At 51.6% G+C, this 17,855-nt stretch overlaps 2 protein-coding genes and 1 long non-coding RNA gene across 4 annotated transcripts; 1 reads left to right on the forward strand and 2 right to left on the reverse strand.

Annotated features, from left to right (window-relative positions):
- Positions 1-389: 389 nt before the first annotated feature.
- Positions 390-6,165, reverse strand: CMTM5 (CKLF like MARVEL transmembrane domain containing 5). The gene is made up of 5 exons (XM_082197956.1): positions 5,543-6,165; positions 2,562-2,714; positions 1,969-2,064; positions 1,614-1,692; positions 390-532 (listed from the first exon to the last, which is right to left on the reverse strand). Exons 1-5 carry the CDS (start codon positions 5,639-5,641, stop codon positions 516-518), a joined length of 444 nt encoding a protein of 147 aa, XP_082054082.1. The 5' UTR covers positions 5,642-6,165; the 3' UTR covers positions 390-515.
- Positions 1,655-9,437, forward strand: LOC309518161. Its single transcript, XR_014213376.1, has 3 exons — positions 1,655-1,712; positions 8,114-8,262; positions 9,119-9,437. It is a non-coding gene; the product is annotated as an uncharacterized lncRNA (long non-coding RNA).
- A 264-nt stretch (positions 9,438-9,701) lies between these two features.
- On the reverse strand, positions 9,702-17,855 carry IL25 (interleukin 25). Of its 2 annotated transcripts, XM_082197944.1 has the most exons (4): positions 17,737-17,855; positions 13,840-13,944; positions 11,596-11,819; positions 9,702-10,967 (listed from the first exon to the last, which is right to left on the reverse strand). In XM_082197944.1, exons 2-4 carry the CDS (start codon positions 13,855-13,857, stop codon positions 10,700-10,702), a joined length of 510 nt encoding a protein of 169 aa, XP_082054070.1. In that variant the 5' UTR covers positions 13,858-13,944; positions 17,737-17,855; the 3' UTR covers positions 9,702-10,699. The 2 variants fall into 2 exon arrangements, with proteins under 2 accessions (XP_082054070.1, XP_082054069.1); XM_082197943.1 differs by lacking the exon at positions 17,737-17,855 and having other exon boundaries at positions 13,840-14,230.

Below are 17,855 nucleotides of genomic sequence, written 5' to 3' on the forward strand. Positions count from 1 at the left end.
CAGTGTATCTGAAGAAGTGTGCATGCACACGAAAGCTCATACCAAGAACTAACTTAGAAGAGTCCTGCTACAGGATCGGGCCTGCAACCCATCCAACCCGAAATCCTGTATTCACAGCAGCGACCAGAAGCCCACAAACGGGACCTGAGCGCAGCAGTCGTACGTTCATGCGCTCACACTTGCCCATGTGCACCCCTCACTCGTGCATGCGTGGGCACATAAGAGGCTAGCGTACCATATTAAAAGCACCTTTTAATTTCGTCTCCTCGTCAAGTTAAATACAAAAGGGAAGGGGGGGAAACACCCAGGAGCTCAGCCACCCAGGATCCACGTTCCAGTTTGATGGGGGGTGGGATTCAGCAAAGAGGGTCTGTTGTGGGGTGGGCCTTTGGGGAAGAAGGTAGAAGCATTGTCTTCAGAGCGAGGAAGAAGGGGTCAAGGAAGCTGCAGAAAGGCTGTGGGGCAGGGAGCGAGGGGCAGCAGCAGCAGCAGCTGTGTGTTGATCGCAGGGACTCTCAGCCCAGATCTGGGTCTACAAGAGAGAAAGAGCGTTCACAAGGTCAGTTGCATCTCTGGGTCAGAGGAGTCAAGCCTGCCGTGAGGACGGCAAGTTGTACATTGTTTTCTTCGTCATCTGTGGATCTGCCTTTCCTCTCTGTCCCTCCCTCAGCCAAAGCTCAATGCTGCTAGCCCTACTCAGAGTAAACCTGGTGAAGGAAGGGTGAAGCACCTGGGGGCTTTTTAAGTTCTGAGAAAAGGAAAGTAGGAGGCAACATGGTGGAAGTTTAGCAAAAATTGTTGCATTGCAGGTGCCGAGAGAGAGAGAGAGAGAGAGAGAGAGAGAGAGAGAGAGAGAGAGAACGCAGGCATGCACACTCTGCTATTCCAAATGATCTAGCTACCGTATTTTTTGCTCTATAAGACGCACTTTTTCCCTCCTAAAAAGTAAGGGAAAATGTGTGTGCATCTTATGGAGCGAATGCAGGCTGCGCAGCTATCCCAGAAGCCAGAACAGCAAGAGGGATCGCTGCTTTCACTGCACAGCGATCCCTCTTGCTGTTCTGGCTTCTGAGATTCAGAATATTTTTTTTCTTGTTTTCCTCCTCCAAAAACTAGGTGCGTCTTGTGGTCTGGTGCATCTTATAGAGTGAAATATACGATAAATGCTGCATCAGGCAGGACTGACCTGAGCCTTAAAAGCACATAAAGAGGAAATGGGACAGAGCGTCACTCTTCCAACTTCCTCCTTCAACTCTATGTAATCCTAGGTAACCACCACCACCATGAGCAAGGGGGCAGGGAGGAAGGGCTCAGGGGTGTCATGGGCACCAGGGGAAGAACTCAAGAGCACCGCTGTGCCCACGAGCACACTGTTGGAGACCCCTGACCTGCTCCACTTCCTTCCCACTCCCCTGTTTCCGCTGTGTCAAACTTTAGACTGTAAGCTCAGCGGGGCAGGGACCTGCCCTCTTAAATTCGGTATGAAATGCCAGGCACGTTGAGGATCGTTCCATTCACCGCTGCAGGGAGGCCCCCGTTTTTCTGCCCCAGACTTCATCCGTGCCACCATCGCACCCACCCCTTGGCAGCACCCTCTCCCCAGCACCGCTCACCTTGGTCTGCCCCCATTTCTGCCCTGTATGTTTTGTAGGCATCGAAACAGAAGACAGCAATGAGGATCAGGCTGAAGACCTGCGAAGGGACCAAGAATTGTGGGTGAATGGCAGGAGGCAGGAGGGGAGGGAACGATAACAGATTGGGGGAAGGTGGAATTTTTTTGGGGGGTGGTACCCCTCAAGCACCCCACATTTGGAAGGATATCTTAGGTCGAGCCAGGTCTCTGACAGAACCCACACAATCCTGCCTTGCAGTGGGTTGGCTGTCTATATGCCACGCCCCTTGGGGAGGGGCTCCGATAAGGGGCGTGGCCAGAAAGGGGAGTTTTTAGGGAGAGGGTTGATCACTCACAAAGGCAGACACGGCAGATCCCTCGTGGCTGGCAGCAATGACGGCAAAGGCCACTACCGTGAAGACTATTGCGGCGCTGATGCAGCGAAGGAAATCCTGTGGCGGGAGGAGAGAGGAGGGTCATCAAGGGCTGAGCTGAAGGCGAGAAGACCAGTTGAAACCAGTACAGTGGTACCTCAGGTTACAGACACTTCAGGTTACAGACTCTGCTAACCCAGAAAAAGTACCTTGGGTTAAGAACTTAGCTTCAGGATGAGAACAGAAATCGTGCAGCAGCGGCGGCGCAGCAGCAGGAGGCCCCATTAGCTAAAGTGGTGCGAACAGTTTCAGGTTAAGAACGGACCTCCGGAACGAATTAAGTACTTAACCTGAGGTACCACTGTATCAGAAAGCGTGCAAATGGCAAAATCCAATCCAGGAAGGCAGACAAAGCTACAGTCCTGCCGCAGCACGAGAAGGAAATCTGGCACAGGGGAAGGCATGTCAATACGCTTCGGTGTTGCTCAGTCGACTCCAATGCCTCTTTCGGCAAGAGATTGGAGAGCATGACTAAGTGCTGCAAAGGAGATTATGGGGAAAGCATGGCTACCCACCAGGCAGGGCCAGTTGACGCGAGTCAGGCGCTCGTAGTAGTGCGTCGCCCGCAGTCCCAAGAACGCCAGTGTCACCAGCACTTCCAGGAGGGCTGCACCCATATAGGCGGAAATGGAAGCTGTGAGCAGCAGGAAGACCAGGAAGCAGAGGCCCTGGAGGAAGGGGGCAAGCGGGAGGCAAAAGGACAAGTGTGACGTGCAGTCCCAAATGTGGCGCACTTTCATATATATAAAATATAATCCTACTCTTTTGAGATGGACTCACACACACTCCTTCCCAGCAATTCATGATCCCGGATGGCATTATTTGTAGCCTGATTTCATCTTCACACACACAAAAATCCCACACCCTTGCTCTGGATTTATGATCTCTCCTCTTAGCTCTGCGCTCAGTGTTGCAGATTTGGAACTTTTCCTTTGGAAAAAAACCAGCAGAAACTACAGTGGTACCTCGGGTTACATACACTTCGGGTTACATACACTTCGGGTTACATACACTTCAGGTTAGAGACGCTTCAGGTTACAGACTCCGCTAACCCAGAAATATTACCTCGGGTTAAGAACTTTGCTTCAGGATGAGAACAGAAATTGCGCAGCAGCGGTGCAGCGGCAGCAGGAGGCCCCATTAGCTAAAGTGGACCTTCAGGTTAAGAACAGCTTCAGGTTAAGAACGGACCTCCAGAACAAATTAAATACTTAACCCGAGGTACCACTGTACTCCCACCACTTCCATCCTTCTAATACAGTGTTTCCCAACCGGTGTTCCGCGGCACACTACTGTGCTGTGAGACGTTGGCTGGTGTGCCGTGGGAGGGAGGCGGGCGAGTTGGGCGGTGAGAGGCGGCGGCGGTGAGGATCCGCATCGAGCCGGGGGCGGCTCCGCGGTGGTGGTGCCGAGCGGCGGGGCAGCGCATGCAAAAGGGAGGAGCGCGAGACAGCGGAGGAGGAGGAGGCCGGCATGTCCGGGCAGCAGCAGCAACAACAGCAGCAGCAACTCCCGGCGACGGCTCCTCAAGCCCCGCCGCCGCCCCCTCCTCCGCCCGCTATCGCCGCCACCACCACAACAGCCGCCGCCGCCCCTCAGTCCCTCGCTCTGCTGCCTCCTCCCACCCCCAAAGCTTGGAGGTTCCCCGGCAAGGGGGAGGGAAAAAACTTTCACTTTCGTGCGTCCCTCCCGGCGTGACGCTGCGCGCTGACGTCACGGGGCTGTAATGGTGGTGTGCCGCGAGATTTTTTTCAGTAAACAGGTGTGCCGTTGCCCAAAAAAGTTTGGGAAACACTGTTCTAATATACCTTTCAGGTGAACCGCCCCCCCCTGCTTTGAGTGACATCTCCCCCATGAAGATTTCTGGAGAACTCAAAAGCGGACCCCACTGCTATGGTCTCCACTCCATCGGAGGTTTTTAAGCAGAGGTTGTGTGGGTCTCTGCCAGGGATGTTTTAGCTGAGATCCCTGTACTGCAAGGGGGTGGAGCTAGATGCAATTCTGTGATTCTACATTTTGGCTGCTCTCCCCTCACCCCAAAAAAATTTGGTTTCCGCCCCGCAAAATATTTGAATTGAAATTTAATACCTGTAACAGCAAACGAATTTCAGAAAAAAGAAAAGAAAGGAAAAAAAAGAAAAAGAAAAAATGTTTGGGGGTTTTTTGAAAAAAGAAAAGTTGTCATAATTGTCAGTAAGAAGTATTGGAACTAGCTATGTGATTTACTGAGCTGATAATAAAAGATACCAAGAGGGAATGGGAGTGTGGTCCGTATTTAGAAAGGGGTCCATGATCAAAATCAAAGCAATTCAATTTTTTTAAAGAGGATTTTAAAAATGAAACTTTGAGTGTATGGGATCCAGACACTCTCATAGACCTGTGCTTTCGTTTTTTGGATTCTATAGATCAATATATATAATAATGATTAATAATGTATATATGATTTATACACAAAGATAATCAACCTGTGCTCAGGGCCAGTGGAAAATCAGTGGTTTTGTTCAAAGCAAAAACTTGTCCCCCTCTCATTTCTCCATCCACCCCACGGCACAGACTTTTGGAATAAAATCTCCCAGAAGCCCTTTCCCCCCACAGTCCCTGCCTTAAAACCACCGTCTTCCCTACCCCAGCTCTGGGCTATGCATTTTGCAGTGGCGTAGCGTGGGTTGTCAGCACCCGGGGCAAGGCAAGTAATTTGCGCCCCCTAACCCGTGGATTTGCGCCCCCTAACCCTAACTCCCAGATGTTGTGCCCGGTGCGGCCGGGCCCCCCCTGCACCCCCCACGCTACGCTGCTGGCATTTTGGACCCCCACCCACCCAAGCCTCCATCAAAGAGGAGAACCCCCTCCCAAAGAATGGAGGGGGAGCAAAAAAAGGCATTCACAGGTATTAGCAGGGAGGGAATGAAAATTAAGCCAGCCAGATGGAAAGATGGAAAGACAAACAGAGGAAAAGGTCTGCGAATGAGGAATTAAGAAAAGCAGATGTTTCTGCAGTGCAAGGGGTTGCACTAGACGAGACTTCTAACTCTCCAATTCTTTAGTTTTTTGCACAAAAAAGAGGGGAACGATTAGGGGAAAACGGGGAAGGAAAAAAAGGCAAAGTCCTTAAAAGGAAGGGATGAATCAAATGAATGAAGAAAGGCAGAAGGAAAGGAAAGCAAGGAGAAAGGGGCCACCAGGATAGGGCCCCACTCAAAAGAACGAGCCGGACCATAGCCCACCCCCCACAAATAAAACCCCCCAGCAGGATTGGCAGACCCACTTCTGAATTAGCTAAGTGAAACATGATCCCTGAGCAGTTCAGAGAGGGGCTTCCCCCCAGAAGACCATTTTAAATCCAGACTCCGGAGTTTAAAAAATATTAGTTCATGGCACCACCGACTTAGAGGATGGAGAGAAAGTGTTGGGTGAAAAGAGGGGGGGGGTAGAAACAGGGGGGGAGCAGGGAAGAAGGAGGAGGAGGAGGGTGCGGTGGGTGGGGGTCTTCCGTTACCAGCTCTGCCTCCATCACCACCCCCTTGGGGGAGCGCAGGAATTCCTTGTCGAGGGAGAAGCCCCGCAGCCCCCCAGGTCCCTCCTGGGGCTCGCCCATCCTGCTGGCTGCCTCTGGCCGGAGGGAGGGCGCTGCTGGGGGAAGAGGGTCGGGGGGGGGGGAAAAGACCCAAGGAAAAAAAGAGGGGGGGAGAGAGATGAAAGACGGAGCCTGTTTCTCTCCGCCTGGCACCCAGCCGGATTTCCACGCCGGGGAGGCGGGGAGGAAGCCCGAAGAAAGGGGGCTGGAGGGAGAAGAGGAGGAAAAATGAAATGAAGGGAGAGGGATGGAGAGAGACGAAAGGGTCCGCCCCGTCCAGGCTCCAGAAGGGAGACTCTGCCTCCTGGCCCCCGAGTGCCTCTCCGGCCCCCAGGACCACCAGGGGTGGCCGTGGCGCGGGTGAGGGGTCTATGGGTCCACCTGCCCACTCAGCCCCCCCCCCCACCCTATGGCCGGACAAGGAGGGGGATTGTCTCTCGAGGGCCAGGAACGGGCTACCCCGGGGAGAACAAGGGCCGCATTGTCTGGGGGGACGGGAGGCCGGAGGGCAGAAGTGAATGGACCGCATTCTCTCCGCCGCGACCCGTTCAGATGCTTTGCAAGAGCGTGGGAGGAAAAGAAAGAAGTGTGGGGCGCGGGGGGGGCGTGGACGGGCCCTGGGGCTGCAATGACAAGAAAAGGCCGCCAGGAGGCGGTAGAGAGCAGGGGCGGTGCCTCGGACACTGGGGAAAGGGACTTGCGCTTTTCCGCCAGTAGGGGTCGCTGGGTGAAGAGGGCAGGGCGCGTCCCGCTGTCTTGGAAAGGTTTCCTTGGGAGTTGCGGAAAACCAATGATGTCTCCTGGCAAATAGAAGGGGAAGAAATGGAGGCAGTGAGAGGTTTTACTTTCTTGGGCTCCATGATCACTGCAGATGGTGACAGCAGCCACGAAATTAAAAGACGCCTGCTTCTTGGGAGAAAAGCAATGACAAACCTAGACAGCATCTTAAAAAGCAGAGACATCACCTTGCCAACAAAGGTCTGTATAGTTAAAGCTATGGTTTTCCCAGTAGTGATGTATGGAAGTGAGAGCTGGACCATAAAGAAGGCTGATGGCCAAAGAATGGGTGCTTTTGAATTCTGGTGCTGGAGGAGACTCTTGAGAGTCCCATGGACTGCAAGAAGATCAAACCTCTCCATTCTGAAGGAAATCAGCCCTGAGTGCTCACTGGAAGGACAGATCCTGAAGCTGAGGCTCCAATACTTTGGCCACCTCATGAGAAGAGAAGACTCCCTGGAAGAGACCCTGATGCTGGGAAAAATGGAGGGCACAAGGAGAAGGGGATGACAGAGGATGAGATGGTTGGACAGTGTTCTCAAAGCTATCAACATGAGTCTGACCAAACTGTGGGAGGCAGTGGAAAACAGGAGTGCCTGGCATGCTCTGGTCCAGGGGGTCACAAAGAGTGGGGCATGACTAAACAACTAAACAACAATGCTGTCTTTAAGGTTCTCTGATTCAGAAAGCCAGGCGCAGTGGATCGGGGGCATGGGCACAAATGGGGCAGGAGTGATCAAGAAGAGTCACAGAACTGTTGGAAGGGGCCCGACTCTAATCCAGCTGTCCCATCCGGGATTCGAACCTGCAACCCTGGTATTACCAGCACTGTGCTCTAACTAACGTGAGCCATCCAGGCAAATGTAAGTGTTGGGAGGCATGGACTCAAAAAGGTTGAAAATCACTGCCTTACTGTTTTCTATTTCCAGGATTCCCTTCGCTCTGATGTGTCATGAAGGTGTTCCTGGGTGGGGCAGGTGGGGCAGAGCCCCCTTCACCCCCCACTTGCCAGAGGTTTTTCTCTTGTCTCCCAGGGACACCCGTGTCACTTTGTTTCGGAAGGAAATCCCAGCCGGCTTTCCATGGCTACTGCAGGAGATTTGCATCTCACTCCGCGGTTTAGACGGGCAGGAAAATACCTGCGATAATACGCTGGGTAACCATGGCAAAGTAAACAGAGTGGGAATCCCAAGAACGGGAATGCTATGGATGTGAATTATGGGGCACTGTGGGGTAGTGAGCTCTCCTTTTCCCTGGGCCCAAGCAGCCTCGGATTCCACCTTCCAAAATCTCAATCCCGGAAGTCAAAGTTCCATCCGAGAATATGTACAGTAACCAACACAGGCAAGGCCTCTTTGAGCATGTGCAGAGTGCCGCCACCCCATCACTGTGTAGCTACAACTCACACACAAAGGGAGGAAGTCCCAGGAAGGTTCTCACACCTTTTCTTGCCTGGAAAAAGTTGGCACTAATATGGGGGAATTTGGTGTCTGTAATATCCAGCTCACCATCTCTCTCATTGAAGCCAGATAAGCCACACTGACCTTGGGAGATAGCATCGCCCAGTGGTCAGAGAGCGGGATCCCATCTCCTGCTGCCCTGGCTGGACTTCTGAGCCTGGATCTTGTGTGCAGCAGGAGGAAATGCAACAGGTGATGCGTTCTCTTTCCTGTGTACTGTCTTGCATCACCTGTGACATCTCTGTCCGTTCGACAGCTGCTCCCTGCACCAGATTCTAGCCCCAAATGAAGGTGAGTGACATTGTAAACCTGGCAAATTCACGGCACAAGCTGGTTCTCTGTGCTCTTGGGTGGTGGCAAGTATGATGACATCACGCAGCAGGCACCGTGACATCATTGTTGCAGGTAGCAGTGGGGATCCATTAAGCCTTAAGTATATTCCCAAAGGAAAAGTGGTGTAACAGCGTCATTCGGGAATCATGCAAAAAATCTAAGGCGGGAGCAGTCAGCACACTTTGGCGAGAGAGGAAAGAGGAGGGAGAGGAAAAGATATTCCTTGGGGTAAGTCTGGGACTCTCACGGAAAGGCCATCGACGTATCAGCCGCAGGGAATCACAGAATCGTAGAAGGGCTGAGTTGGAAGGGACCCAGTGGATCATCGAGCCCAGGGGTCCTCAAACTACAGACCGCGGGCTGCATCCGGCCCACAAGGGTCCTGAATCCAGCCCTCTAACACAGCCTTTCTCAACCTGTGGGTCCCCAGATGTTGTTGAACTACAACTCCCATCACCCCTAGCTAGCAAGGCCAGAGCTCAGGGATGATGGGAGTTGTAGTCCAACAACATCTGGGGACCCACAAGTTGAGAACTGCTGCTAACGGGTCTACGCATGTTTCCATCCTCCCTCCCCACACTGCGTGGAGGAGACTAGAGGAGGGAGGCAGAAAGGAAGGAAAGGAAAGGAAGGAAGAAGCCGGTCAGCGATGTCACAGGCGCCGTCGCGAGGAGCCCTTCTCTGCCGTTCAGGGAAGGAAGAGAGGCAGCGGCGAGGCCTGAGATCAAAACGCGCACCCACGCTCACCCGCCCGTTCTTTCGCCTCAGAGGAGCACTTGGCTGGGCTTGTGGTGGCCGCACTCCCAGGGTGAGGGAGACTGGGGGCGCCTAGCCTAGCCTGTGCTGGGAGGGAAAACTTTTACTTTTACGTCAGTCGAGGCTACATTCTCATTTCTCTCTCTTTTTTCCTCTCTCTCTCTCTGTGCAGCAGTTTATTAGTATTTTGCAAAGTAGCAAACCAGACGACTGAATATCGCAAGAAATCAAACAAGGTTATACTCAAGCATAGACAATTTTCTCCTCATTGACATTGTGAGGTATTTCCCCCTTCTTCATGCAGCTGAGAAAGACCAGGGAAGACTCTTTGGTAATCTTGCACCACTTGCTACGACTAGCAGTGACAAATACGGAACCGGATATTGACCATCTCATTAGCCAAAAGCAGGCCCATACTCCCCATTGAAATACTTCTAAGTTTATGTTGATTCAAATCATTCTTCATTTTAAATATTGTATTGTTTTTCCTGTTTTTGGTGCACCACAAATAAAATATATGCAGTGTGCATAGGAATTCGTTCATATTTTTTTCGAACTATAGTCCAGCCCCCAACGGTGTCTGAGGGACAGTGAACTCGCCCCCTGTTTAAAAAGTTTGAGGACCACTGATCTAGCCCAACCACCCCCAAAGGGAGGGGGAGTCCTGTTTTCTCTGGATTAAAATGGCAAGACACATTCTGCTTTCTTTGAAATGTTTTATTGAATTTTTTTAAAAAAATAAGGCAAGATGGTTAAGTTTCTTTGAGACAACAGACAAGAGACAGCGGATTTTAGTGCAAGTGTACAAATAGTTGAAAAATGATCCTGACCTATAAATGTGGGCATTGCTGACTATAGGGATGAGCAGAGGGTCACACACACAAGCCAGGATAGGGGATGGCAAGGCTTATCAGGGAATACTCTTCTGTAACAAGTTGCTCCGGCAACAATTCATGCGTGAACATTTCCCCCCTTGCCATTTCCTTTGCCTCTCGCTAACTTTACTCTCTAATGTCACTTAGAGTTGCCAGCTTTTTCTGTGGACCCTGCTCCTATGTCTTTAGAAGTATCTGGCCAGATGTAGCGATATTTAGTGGGTGGCCAACTTTTTTCCCTTGCGAATGCTCCTCTACTTCTAACAGAAAATTCACAGCTAAGCACACGTTAGAAGGCAGAGGAGCGTTTGCAGGAGAAAAAGTTGACTCCCGACTTTTGGCAGAGTGGGCAAACTGCAGTAAGAGAGAGACAAGGATTTACTTAATCTGGGTTGATCTGCAGTAGAATCCAATAGCCCCCAACTGGTATATCTGAGTGTGTTAGAACAAGCCCTTTCGCTTTCTCCCTGCATGGTCTACACTACAAAGCCCAACCATCTCTAGGATACGCTGTCCTGACAGCCCCCCAAAGGGCCCAGAGGGGGCTGGGATTCTGCAACAGCGCCAGAAATGACATCCCCAATCCCTGTTCCTTACTGAGGCTGTTCCAGCTGCTCCTCAGCGACCTTTGGGGGAAGCCAAAGATTTGAACCCGATTTCAACCGGTCAGTTGAGGGTGCTTTTCCTTTTCACTGCAATTAATTCTGAAGTTAGAAATGAGCAAAGAGACAGCGAGGTTCTGGTGTACCCAGGTCCTGTGGGTGGACATGCGGGTGGCAGCCTGTGAGGGAAATGAACTCTGCACATGTTCAGAGGCCCCCTCCCTCTGAATCCCATCCACGGTTTTGCTCCGGGGATCCCCTTCCCGCTTCGAAGCCTCACTGTGTGGCCACACAGGTGCAGGCCACGGGCAAAGGATATTTCCGCCGCTCAAGGTAGAAGGACTTGTTGACATTCGCACAAGGCCTCCGATAGTAGACGGTCATGTCAGCAAAGATCTGGACGGACCTCCCGTTTCCCTCCTTATGGACGAAGCTCTTTTGGGTGGCATTTTCCACAGGGTGCCTCAGGGAGACGCAGGAATCTTGGCAGATACACTGGGCAGCCCAGAGGAGTCGAGGGTAGCGGGAGTCCTCAATGTCTTCCCTGGGGGAGGCAAGAGAAAGGACAGGTCTGTCTTTGAGCCATTATGACTGGATGGTGGTCTGATGGGGGAGTGCGCTGGGATGCCGGTTGTGGAGTGAAAGGGAAAATAAATAAAATAAAATAAAATGTCTGGGATGAGGAGCTTTGGGGGACTAATGCTGGGTTAGATTAGCCTTCCCCAACCCAGTGCCCTCAAGATATCTTGGAAAGGAACTCCAGTCACCCCTGACACTGGTCTGACTGGCAGGGACCCTGAGGAGCAACCAATCCCTCAAGGCAGGAATATTCGGGGATCGAAGCTGCAACCTCGGCCCCCTCAGCCCCCTGCTCTAACCAGCTGAGCCCTCTGGGAAATCTAGAGGGCGCTGTTGGTGGTGCCAGGCAGGGCCAAAGAGATGCCTCTTTATTTCCAGTCAGTGGTGCAGCTATAAAAGTGCAAGCACATTCGTAAAGCTAAGCAGGGTCTGGTATGGTTTCAAATTGGATGGGAGACCACGCTTGGAGATTCCTGCCTTGTAGGGGGTGGGGTGGACTAGAGGACCCTGGGGTCCCTTCCGACTCTACAATTCTATGAAAATGGGACGGATGAGGGGGCAGAGGAATAAAAGGTATGATTCTTCTCTCTTACACATATCGCCAAGGAGAACTGGAGGCCATGTTCTTTACACCAGGAATCGAGCGGCAGTCGTCAGAGGAAGACACGGACCGGGAGGAACGGGCGGAACGGGAGGAATGCTCAGTGAGTTTCTTCACGACTTCATTGAGTGTCGTCTCTTCACAACAGTTCAAGGAGGACATGCATTGGAAGGCCTGGCTGGCCACAAACGTCGAGAGCAGGAAGCACATCGCAGCCTAGAAGGAAGGAAGGAAGGAAGGAAGGAAGGAAGGAAGGAAAGAAAGAAAGGCAAAAGGGGGCAGCGGTCACAACTGGTCCTGGTGGAACAGCCCAAAGAGGACTGCTCCAAATATTATTTTGCCTTACAGAGAAATCTAGTAGCCCATTTCCCACTTCCTTTTCCTCGCAGCCTTCCTAAGTTGGAGTACAGTGGTACCTCAGGTTAAGAACTTAATTTGTTCCAGAGGTCCGTTCTTAACCTGAAACTGTTCTTAACCTGAAGCACCACTTTAGCTAATGGGGCCTCCTGCTGCTGCTGGAGCAAGATTTTTGTTCCCATCCTGAAGCAAAGTTCTTAACCCAAGGTACTATTTCTTGGTTAGCGGAGTCTGTTACCTGAAGCGTATGTAACCTGAGGTACCACTGTATTCTATTCCCAGAATGACGTGGGCAGGGATCTCTCCAAAAACCTGCCTGCAAAATTGGCAGAATCAAGTGGTACAGCCTTTCCTGGACTGTGTCATTTCAACCATTTTTGTAAAATAAAATAATTTTAAACACTTACCATATATGCTCTAATGATAAGTATATTATATAGTAGATGATATATTTTATATATAGCAATGTAATATATCTATACAGATATAGATACACGCTTAAAATTTAAGCTGTGTTTTATGTGCATTTTCCCCCCACACACCACTTGGAGCTCTTTGACGAAGCTGCTTGTCATTCTTGCTAAGTAAATGCATGAGGAAACTTGGAATTTTCCCCATGAGAGGGATGGAAGGAAGACGACAACAGCTGCAACTTCCTTGCACATCAAAATCTAGCATACCAGGAACAAGGCTGGCTTAGTCCTCTTTCCCTGACATGCTTCCTTTTTTACATTTAGGGTGCTCACCACTTAGTGGGGGGTGGGTGGGAATTCAGACTCACAGCCCAGCCATTCGTCCCCCAGTTGGAAATCTCATGTGCCAAAGTCAGGACAATGCTTGCCCTTCAGACAAAGTGGCCTTTGCTCTCCCCCCTCTTTTTCTAGCTCACCTCAATGAGCCAGGGAGCAAAGTGGGGCAGCCCCACACAATCGCTAGACCGAGTGAACTGAGGGTGGAAATTCATTCCCGTCTCCAAAATACAGGGATCAATATGGCTGCCGTGTCCCTAGTCCCACCTCACAGCTACCAAGTTTCCAGATGGACAGAAATTAAACAGATGAGGAGTCAATGAATAATATAGAGCACAACGAAGGATCAATAATCAGATTCCATGTAGATCGGGTGGGGGAGACCCAGTTCGTGCGGCTAGACTACAACACCCATCATCCCTGACCCCTGGTCCTGCTTCCTAGGGATGATGGGAGTTGTAGTCCAACAACAGTGGAGATCCAAGTTTGAGAAATGCTAGACTGGGAGTCATCGCAGAAAGGAAACTTGAGAAAGGTGGGCAAGATGATACATCAATGGGTTGTCCTCCGGTTATATTTAAAGTTACCACACTCACCAGTCCCAGCCAGCTTGGCTCATATGAGGAATGATGGGGAGGAGGCATTAAAAATAATTCCCCGCACTCCACAAGATGGTCGAAGCCCTGGTCTGACGTGGCTTTGACAGGGGGATCAGGCGAAGCAGTGGCAGAAGAGGGAAGGCCCTTGGACAGGTCTCAGCCTTAAGGACAAAAATGGAACCTCCAAGAGCAACAGCACTCTACCACTGCATAGCAGTTACTGGCAAGGAAGAGCGGGAGGGGGCTGGGCCTCCGAGTGCCTCAGAAAAATCATCGGGTTGCCCCCTCTCAGGAGCTGAACGGATCTCCGCTTGGATCCCAGAAGACCCTGCTTAGGTTCTTATGAGAGAGGCTTGTAGGTTTTGAGGATGGGGGCTATTCATCTGTTAATATGCTTGGAAGTTAACAGCACAATTCCTAGCCCCCCAAACATCTCTGGGAACTAGCAGCAGAAACCAAAGGGCCTCCCTGCGGACCCTGCTTCAGCCTTCCCCCTTCCCTCCGTGTAAGGAGCAGGATTGGTGCCCTTACCAGCGGAGTCTTCTCCATGTCAGATCTCCGGGAGCAGGACCTCGTGTCTGTAGACAGCTCAGGGAACTGCTGTCACTCTGAGCCTTGGGATCCCTATTTTATCGCCTGCGAGATTCCATTCATTTATTCCATGCAAATTTTGGAATAATAATAAAAAGAACTGAGTGCCTGTTTCCTGAACGTATAATCAATGTCTCTTTTGTTTACCTTATGCTGGATGGGTAATAGAAGGTGCCCCCTAGGATCAAGGGACTCAGGCCCAGTGAGATATTAGCACCTGAGAAAATTGAATTTGCCTGCCTGCCTGCCTTCCTTTCTTCCTTTCTTCCTTCCAAGATGGGATCAGCTTTTCAATAGCAGGACTTTCTCACCTATTCATAACTTGCTTTGACTTTTTACAGATTAAATCTTCTGGTCCAGACATTTGACCCACAAGCACCCAAGAGTTTGTGCCATGAACTAGATAAGGATGGAGAAATTATCGTTAGGAGCATCATCTCTAGAACAAACACACCTTGCAATTTCTCTGAGAAGACCAGAGGAGCCCTCTTGGATCAGGACCAATTGCCCAGCGTCCGTCCGTTGTGCTCAGGTCCTGTTTTCCTGCTTCCCTCTGGGGCACCTCATTGGCCAGTGGGAGAACAGGATGATGGAGCAGACAGGCCACCGGCCTCATCCAGACGGACTCGTCTTATTGAACTCTGAATCCAGAGTTTTCTCCTGAGAGCAGACACTACTCAAGAAAACCCAGGATGAGCCATGAGAGTGTGAGTTCTTCCCTGCCACCTCCACTCTGCTACCTGGTATTCAGAGAAGATAGACTGCCCCTGACCATGGAGGTTCTCTCTGTTGCTCCACAGCTTCCTGCAAGGCTCTCCCTCAAAGGGCTGTTGCACCAGCAATGAGCAATGGGGGCTAAGAACATTTAATGCCCCCTCTCTTCTTGGAAGCACATGGAGTCATGGACTGGGGAATAGCTTCATGGGGTCAAGAGTGAGCCAGCAGTAGATCACAATGTGCTTGTTCCAGTTAACTCTTCATTAGCAAAACTATGTTCCGCAGAGGGGTGTCAGGCCTCATGAGCGCAGCAACTCCTCCTCTCTGGCAGGTCTTGCCTCCAGGAAGCAGTGCTGAGACTGAGGGCTCCTGCCTCCCCACAGCTGCCCCTCCTCTCCAGGGTTTGCCCCTAGCAATCAGAGACTGCGCCAGCGTGAAGCCAACCTCTCCTCCGCCCTTTTCATGCCTCTACTGGCTCCTGGAGACCAGGTGGAGGGGAGCTTGTTGCAGGAGGCGGAGGAGACATCTAGGACTCTGTTCCAGTCTGACCCCTCTCTGCCTCTTGGCCTCCCTCTCTCCTGCTTCAGCTTCTGCCAGACTCTCCCCACTCGCTAAACCCTGTTGCCTCTTCCATCCCTGGCACCTTCCCCCGCCCCACAGCCTTCTCCCTCTGAGCACCCATCTTCCTCCGACTGCTGATCCTCAGGCTCTGAGCCCTCTTCCCTTGGGGTCCCCCAGCTGGTTCCTCCCACCATTCCTCCGGGGCCACCAGTCCCTGACAATGGGGCTGGCCCCCCACCTGGGCCAGAGGAGGGGGCCCTGCAACCTGGAAATGTGTCGCTAGCCTTGACCTTCTCCCAGGCCCTCTGGGTCCCTGGCATCTCAGTTCCCAGGGGTGGCAGCACCCCAGCCAGACCCCACAGCCTCCGGAAGGATCTAGATGCTGAGCTCAGGAGCCGAGCTGCCCCCCCCCCCGTCCACCTGCTCGGTCCAGAGTCCACCCCCCCCTGGTTCTGGCAGAGAGCCCAGGCCGTGTGGTCAAGGTGTGGTCCTGGCGGAGGGATGTCCCCTCAGGCAAGCAGTTTGATGCGTGGGCAGCCATGTTGATCTTTGGCCTGGGCTCTCCTGGTGGTTATGAAAATTCGGAAAGCTATTTTGTTTTTCTAGGATTCCCTCCTCCAAAGCTGCTTCTCAGAAGGCTGCTGTCCCTTCCCTGAAAGATAAGACGGCTGTCCCTGAGTCACTCAGTCAAATGAGGAGCTGCGGCAGGCAGGGTTGACCCCCGTGAGACACCCTCGCTGCACATCACCCCAAAGCGGCTACAATTGGGGGGTACCTTCTTTGTACACCACAGCTGAACCCCAGGACCTCCCTTTTCTGATCTCCAGGGCTCAGCGGCGACTCCTTTTTTCCTCTGCCCTCAGTGAAGCTTTTCCTCTGCTGCCTTTCTCCTTTGCTCAAAGCCACGAGAGGCTGCAAAACACAGGGGAACCTTCCTCAGTCAGAACAGGGCTGCATCGCTCGTTGCATATTAAAATGCCGTCATGTTGGAAACGTATAGAAATATTAGTGAATTTCAGTGGCGTGCAGGAATCATCAATGGCCTGGCAGCGGCAGAAGGGCAGAGAGGTTGCAGACATCCGGGCCCTGCAGGGATAGCATGCAATGTTGGAAACACCTCTCCGACACTTCTGGGGCCCAGCAAGTGGGGCTCACACAGGAAGGATGCAGGAGAAAGGTTCAGATATTCTGGAGGACCAGGAACGCCATGCAGGGACACAGCACAACATCCCTGCCACGCGAGGGCGAAAGCATCTTGCAAGGGAAGCAGATCTGCTGGGAGAAACACAGCAAGAGGGAACTGGTGGTGGCGGGTTAAGGCCCGGGAAGAGGAGAGGGCTGCTAAAAGGCAAATTTCACTTTCTTGGGGTAGGGGGACTGCCAGCGAGAATGATTTTGCTTCTTGCTCTGCTAACGCTCCCCAGAAGTGAGTCCTCTGGCATCCCCACGTGCATGGAAAGGGCTGAGTTGTGGAGACTGGTCCTTGAACAAAATAGGGTTGCCAACTTTTCTGCGCTCGCAGGCTCCTCTGCAACGTGACTTGCATAAGCAGAGCTTGCTGATGGTGAAGGTTGGGGTGAGAAAATGCAGAATGCTGGAAGAGTCTTGTATTTGAGTGGAGAGCGAGCTGGGGTGGGTATTTCCAAATGAGGGTACTGTGCACAGGAACATAACCTCCAACATTTCTCTGATGAAAATAGGGGTGTCCGGTTCCATAATGGAATAATAGTTCCAGCCACCCTGGGCGGCTTTGAACATACAGTACGTAAAAAATAAAAACCTAATAAAACATTAAACATTAAAGAAACTCCTCTTTGCAGGGCTGCCTTCAGTTGTCTTCTAAAGGTTGTATGGTTACTGATTTCCTTGGCTCGCTGGTTGCTTAACTCCATACCCTGCAACATTTATCCAATGAAAATAGCGACGTCCGAAGGAAAAGCGGGATGTACTGGGATCAAACTGGAAACTGGGATGGCTTCTGTAAATCTTGGACTGACTCTGGAAAATAGGGACACTTGGATGATATGCAGGGGCACGCACACACACACATACATGCATATGCAATAGTCTAAACACTGGTAAATGTCAACAATTACCACTTTTCTGACATTATCCAGATTGTACACTCATAGATGCATTTGTGCGCATTATATATCCAGTCAAAGTCAACATCAGGTTATATAATATTTCTATTGCGGGTGTGAGGATAGATAGGAGCAAGAATTTTGTTCAACCCTGTCGCTCCTCACCAACGCCACGTAATCCTTATCCGTCCATCTCTGGGGTTGTCAATCCTCAGGTCGTCGTCGGAAAGCTGCTGCTGAACAATTTGTCCTTCCCATTTTCTTCTGCCTCGCCAAGGTGTTTCTGGAGAAAGGGTGGCGCGAGCTTTTCGGGGAAGAAACTTTTCCTCCCCTTCCCCCCCCGATGGAGGCTTCCCTCCTGTCTCCCAGGGACACGTCGCCCCATTGCTTTGTTTCGGAGAGAAATCCCAGCCAGCTTTCCACGGCTGCTGCCGATTTGCATCTCACTTTGCAGTTGAGCTGGGCAGGGAAATACCTGTGCGGTTGGATGATAATACGCTGGGTAACCATGGCGAAGTAAGCAGAGTGGGGATCCCAGGAACCGGTGGGTGGGTGGCGGTCAGGGGTGGGCGTATCGCTCCTCATTTTCACATT

This window comes from Podarcis vaucheri, assembly GCF_965113315.1.
Source record: "Podarcis vaucheri genome assembly, chromosome: 13".
Classification (NCBI taxonomy): Eukaryota; Metazoa; Chordata; class Lepidosauria; order Squamata; family Lacertidae; genus Podarcis; species Podarcis vaucheri.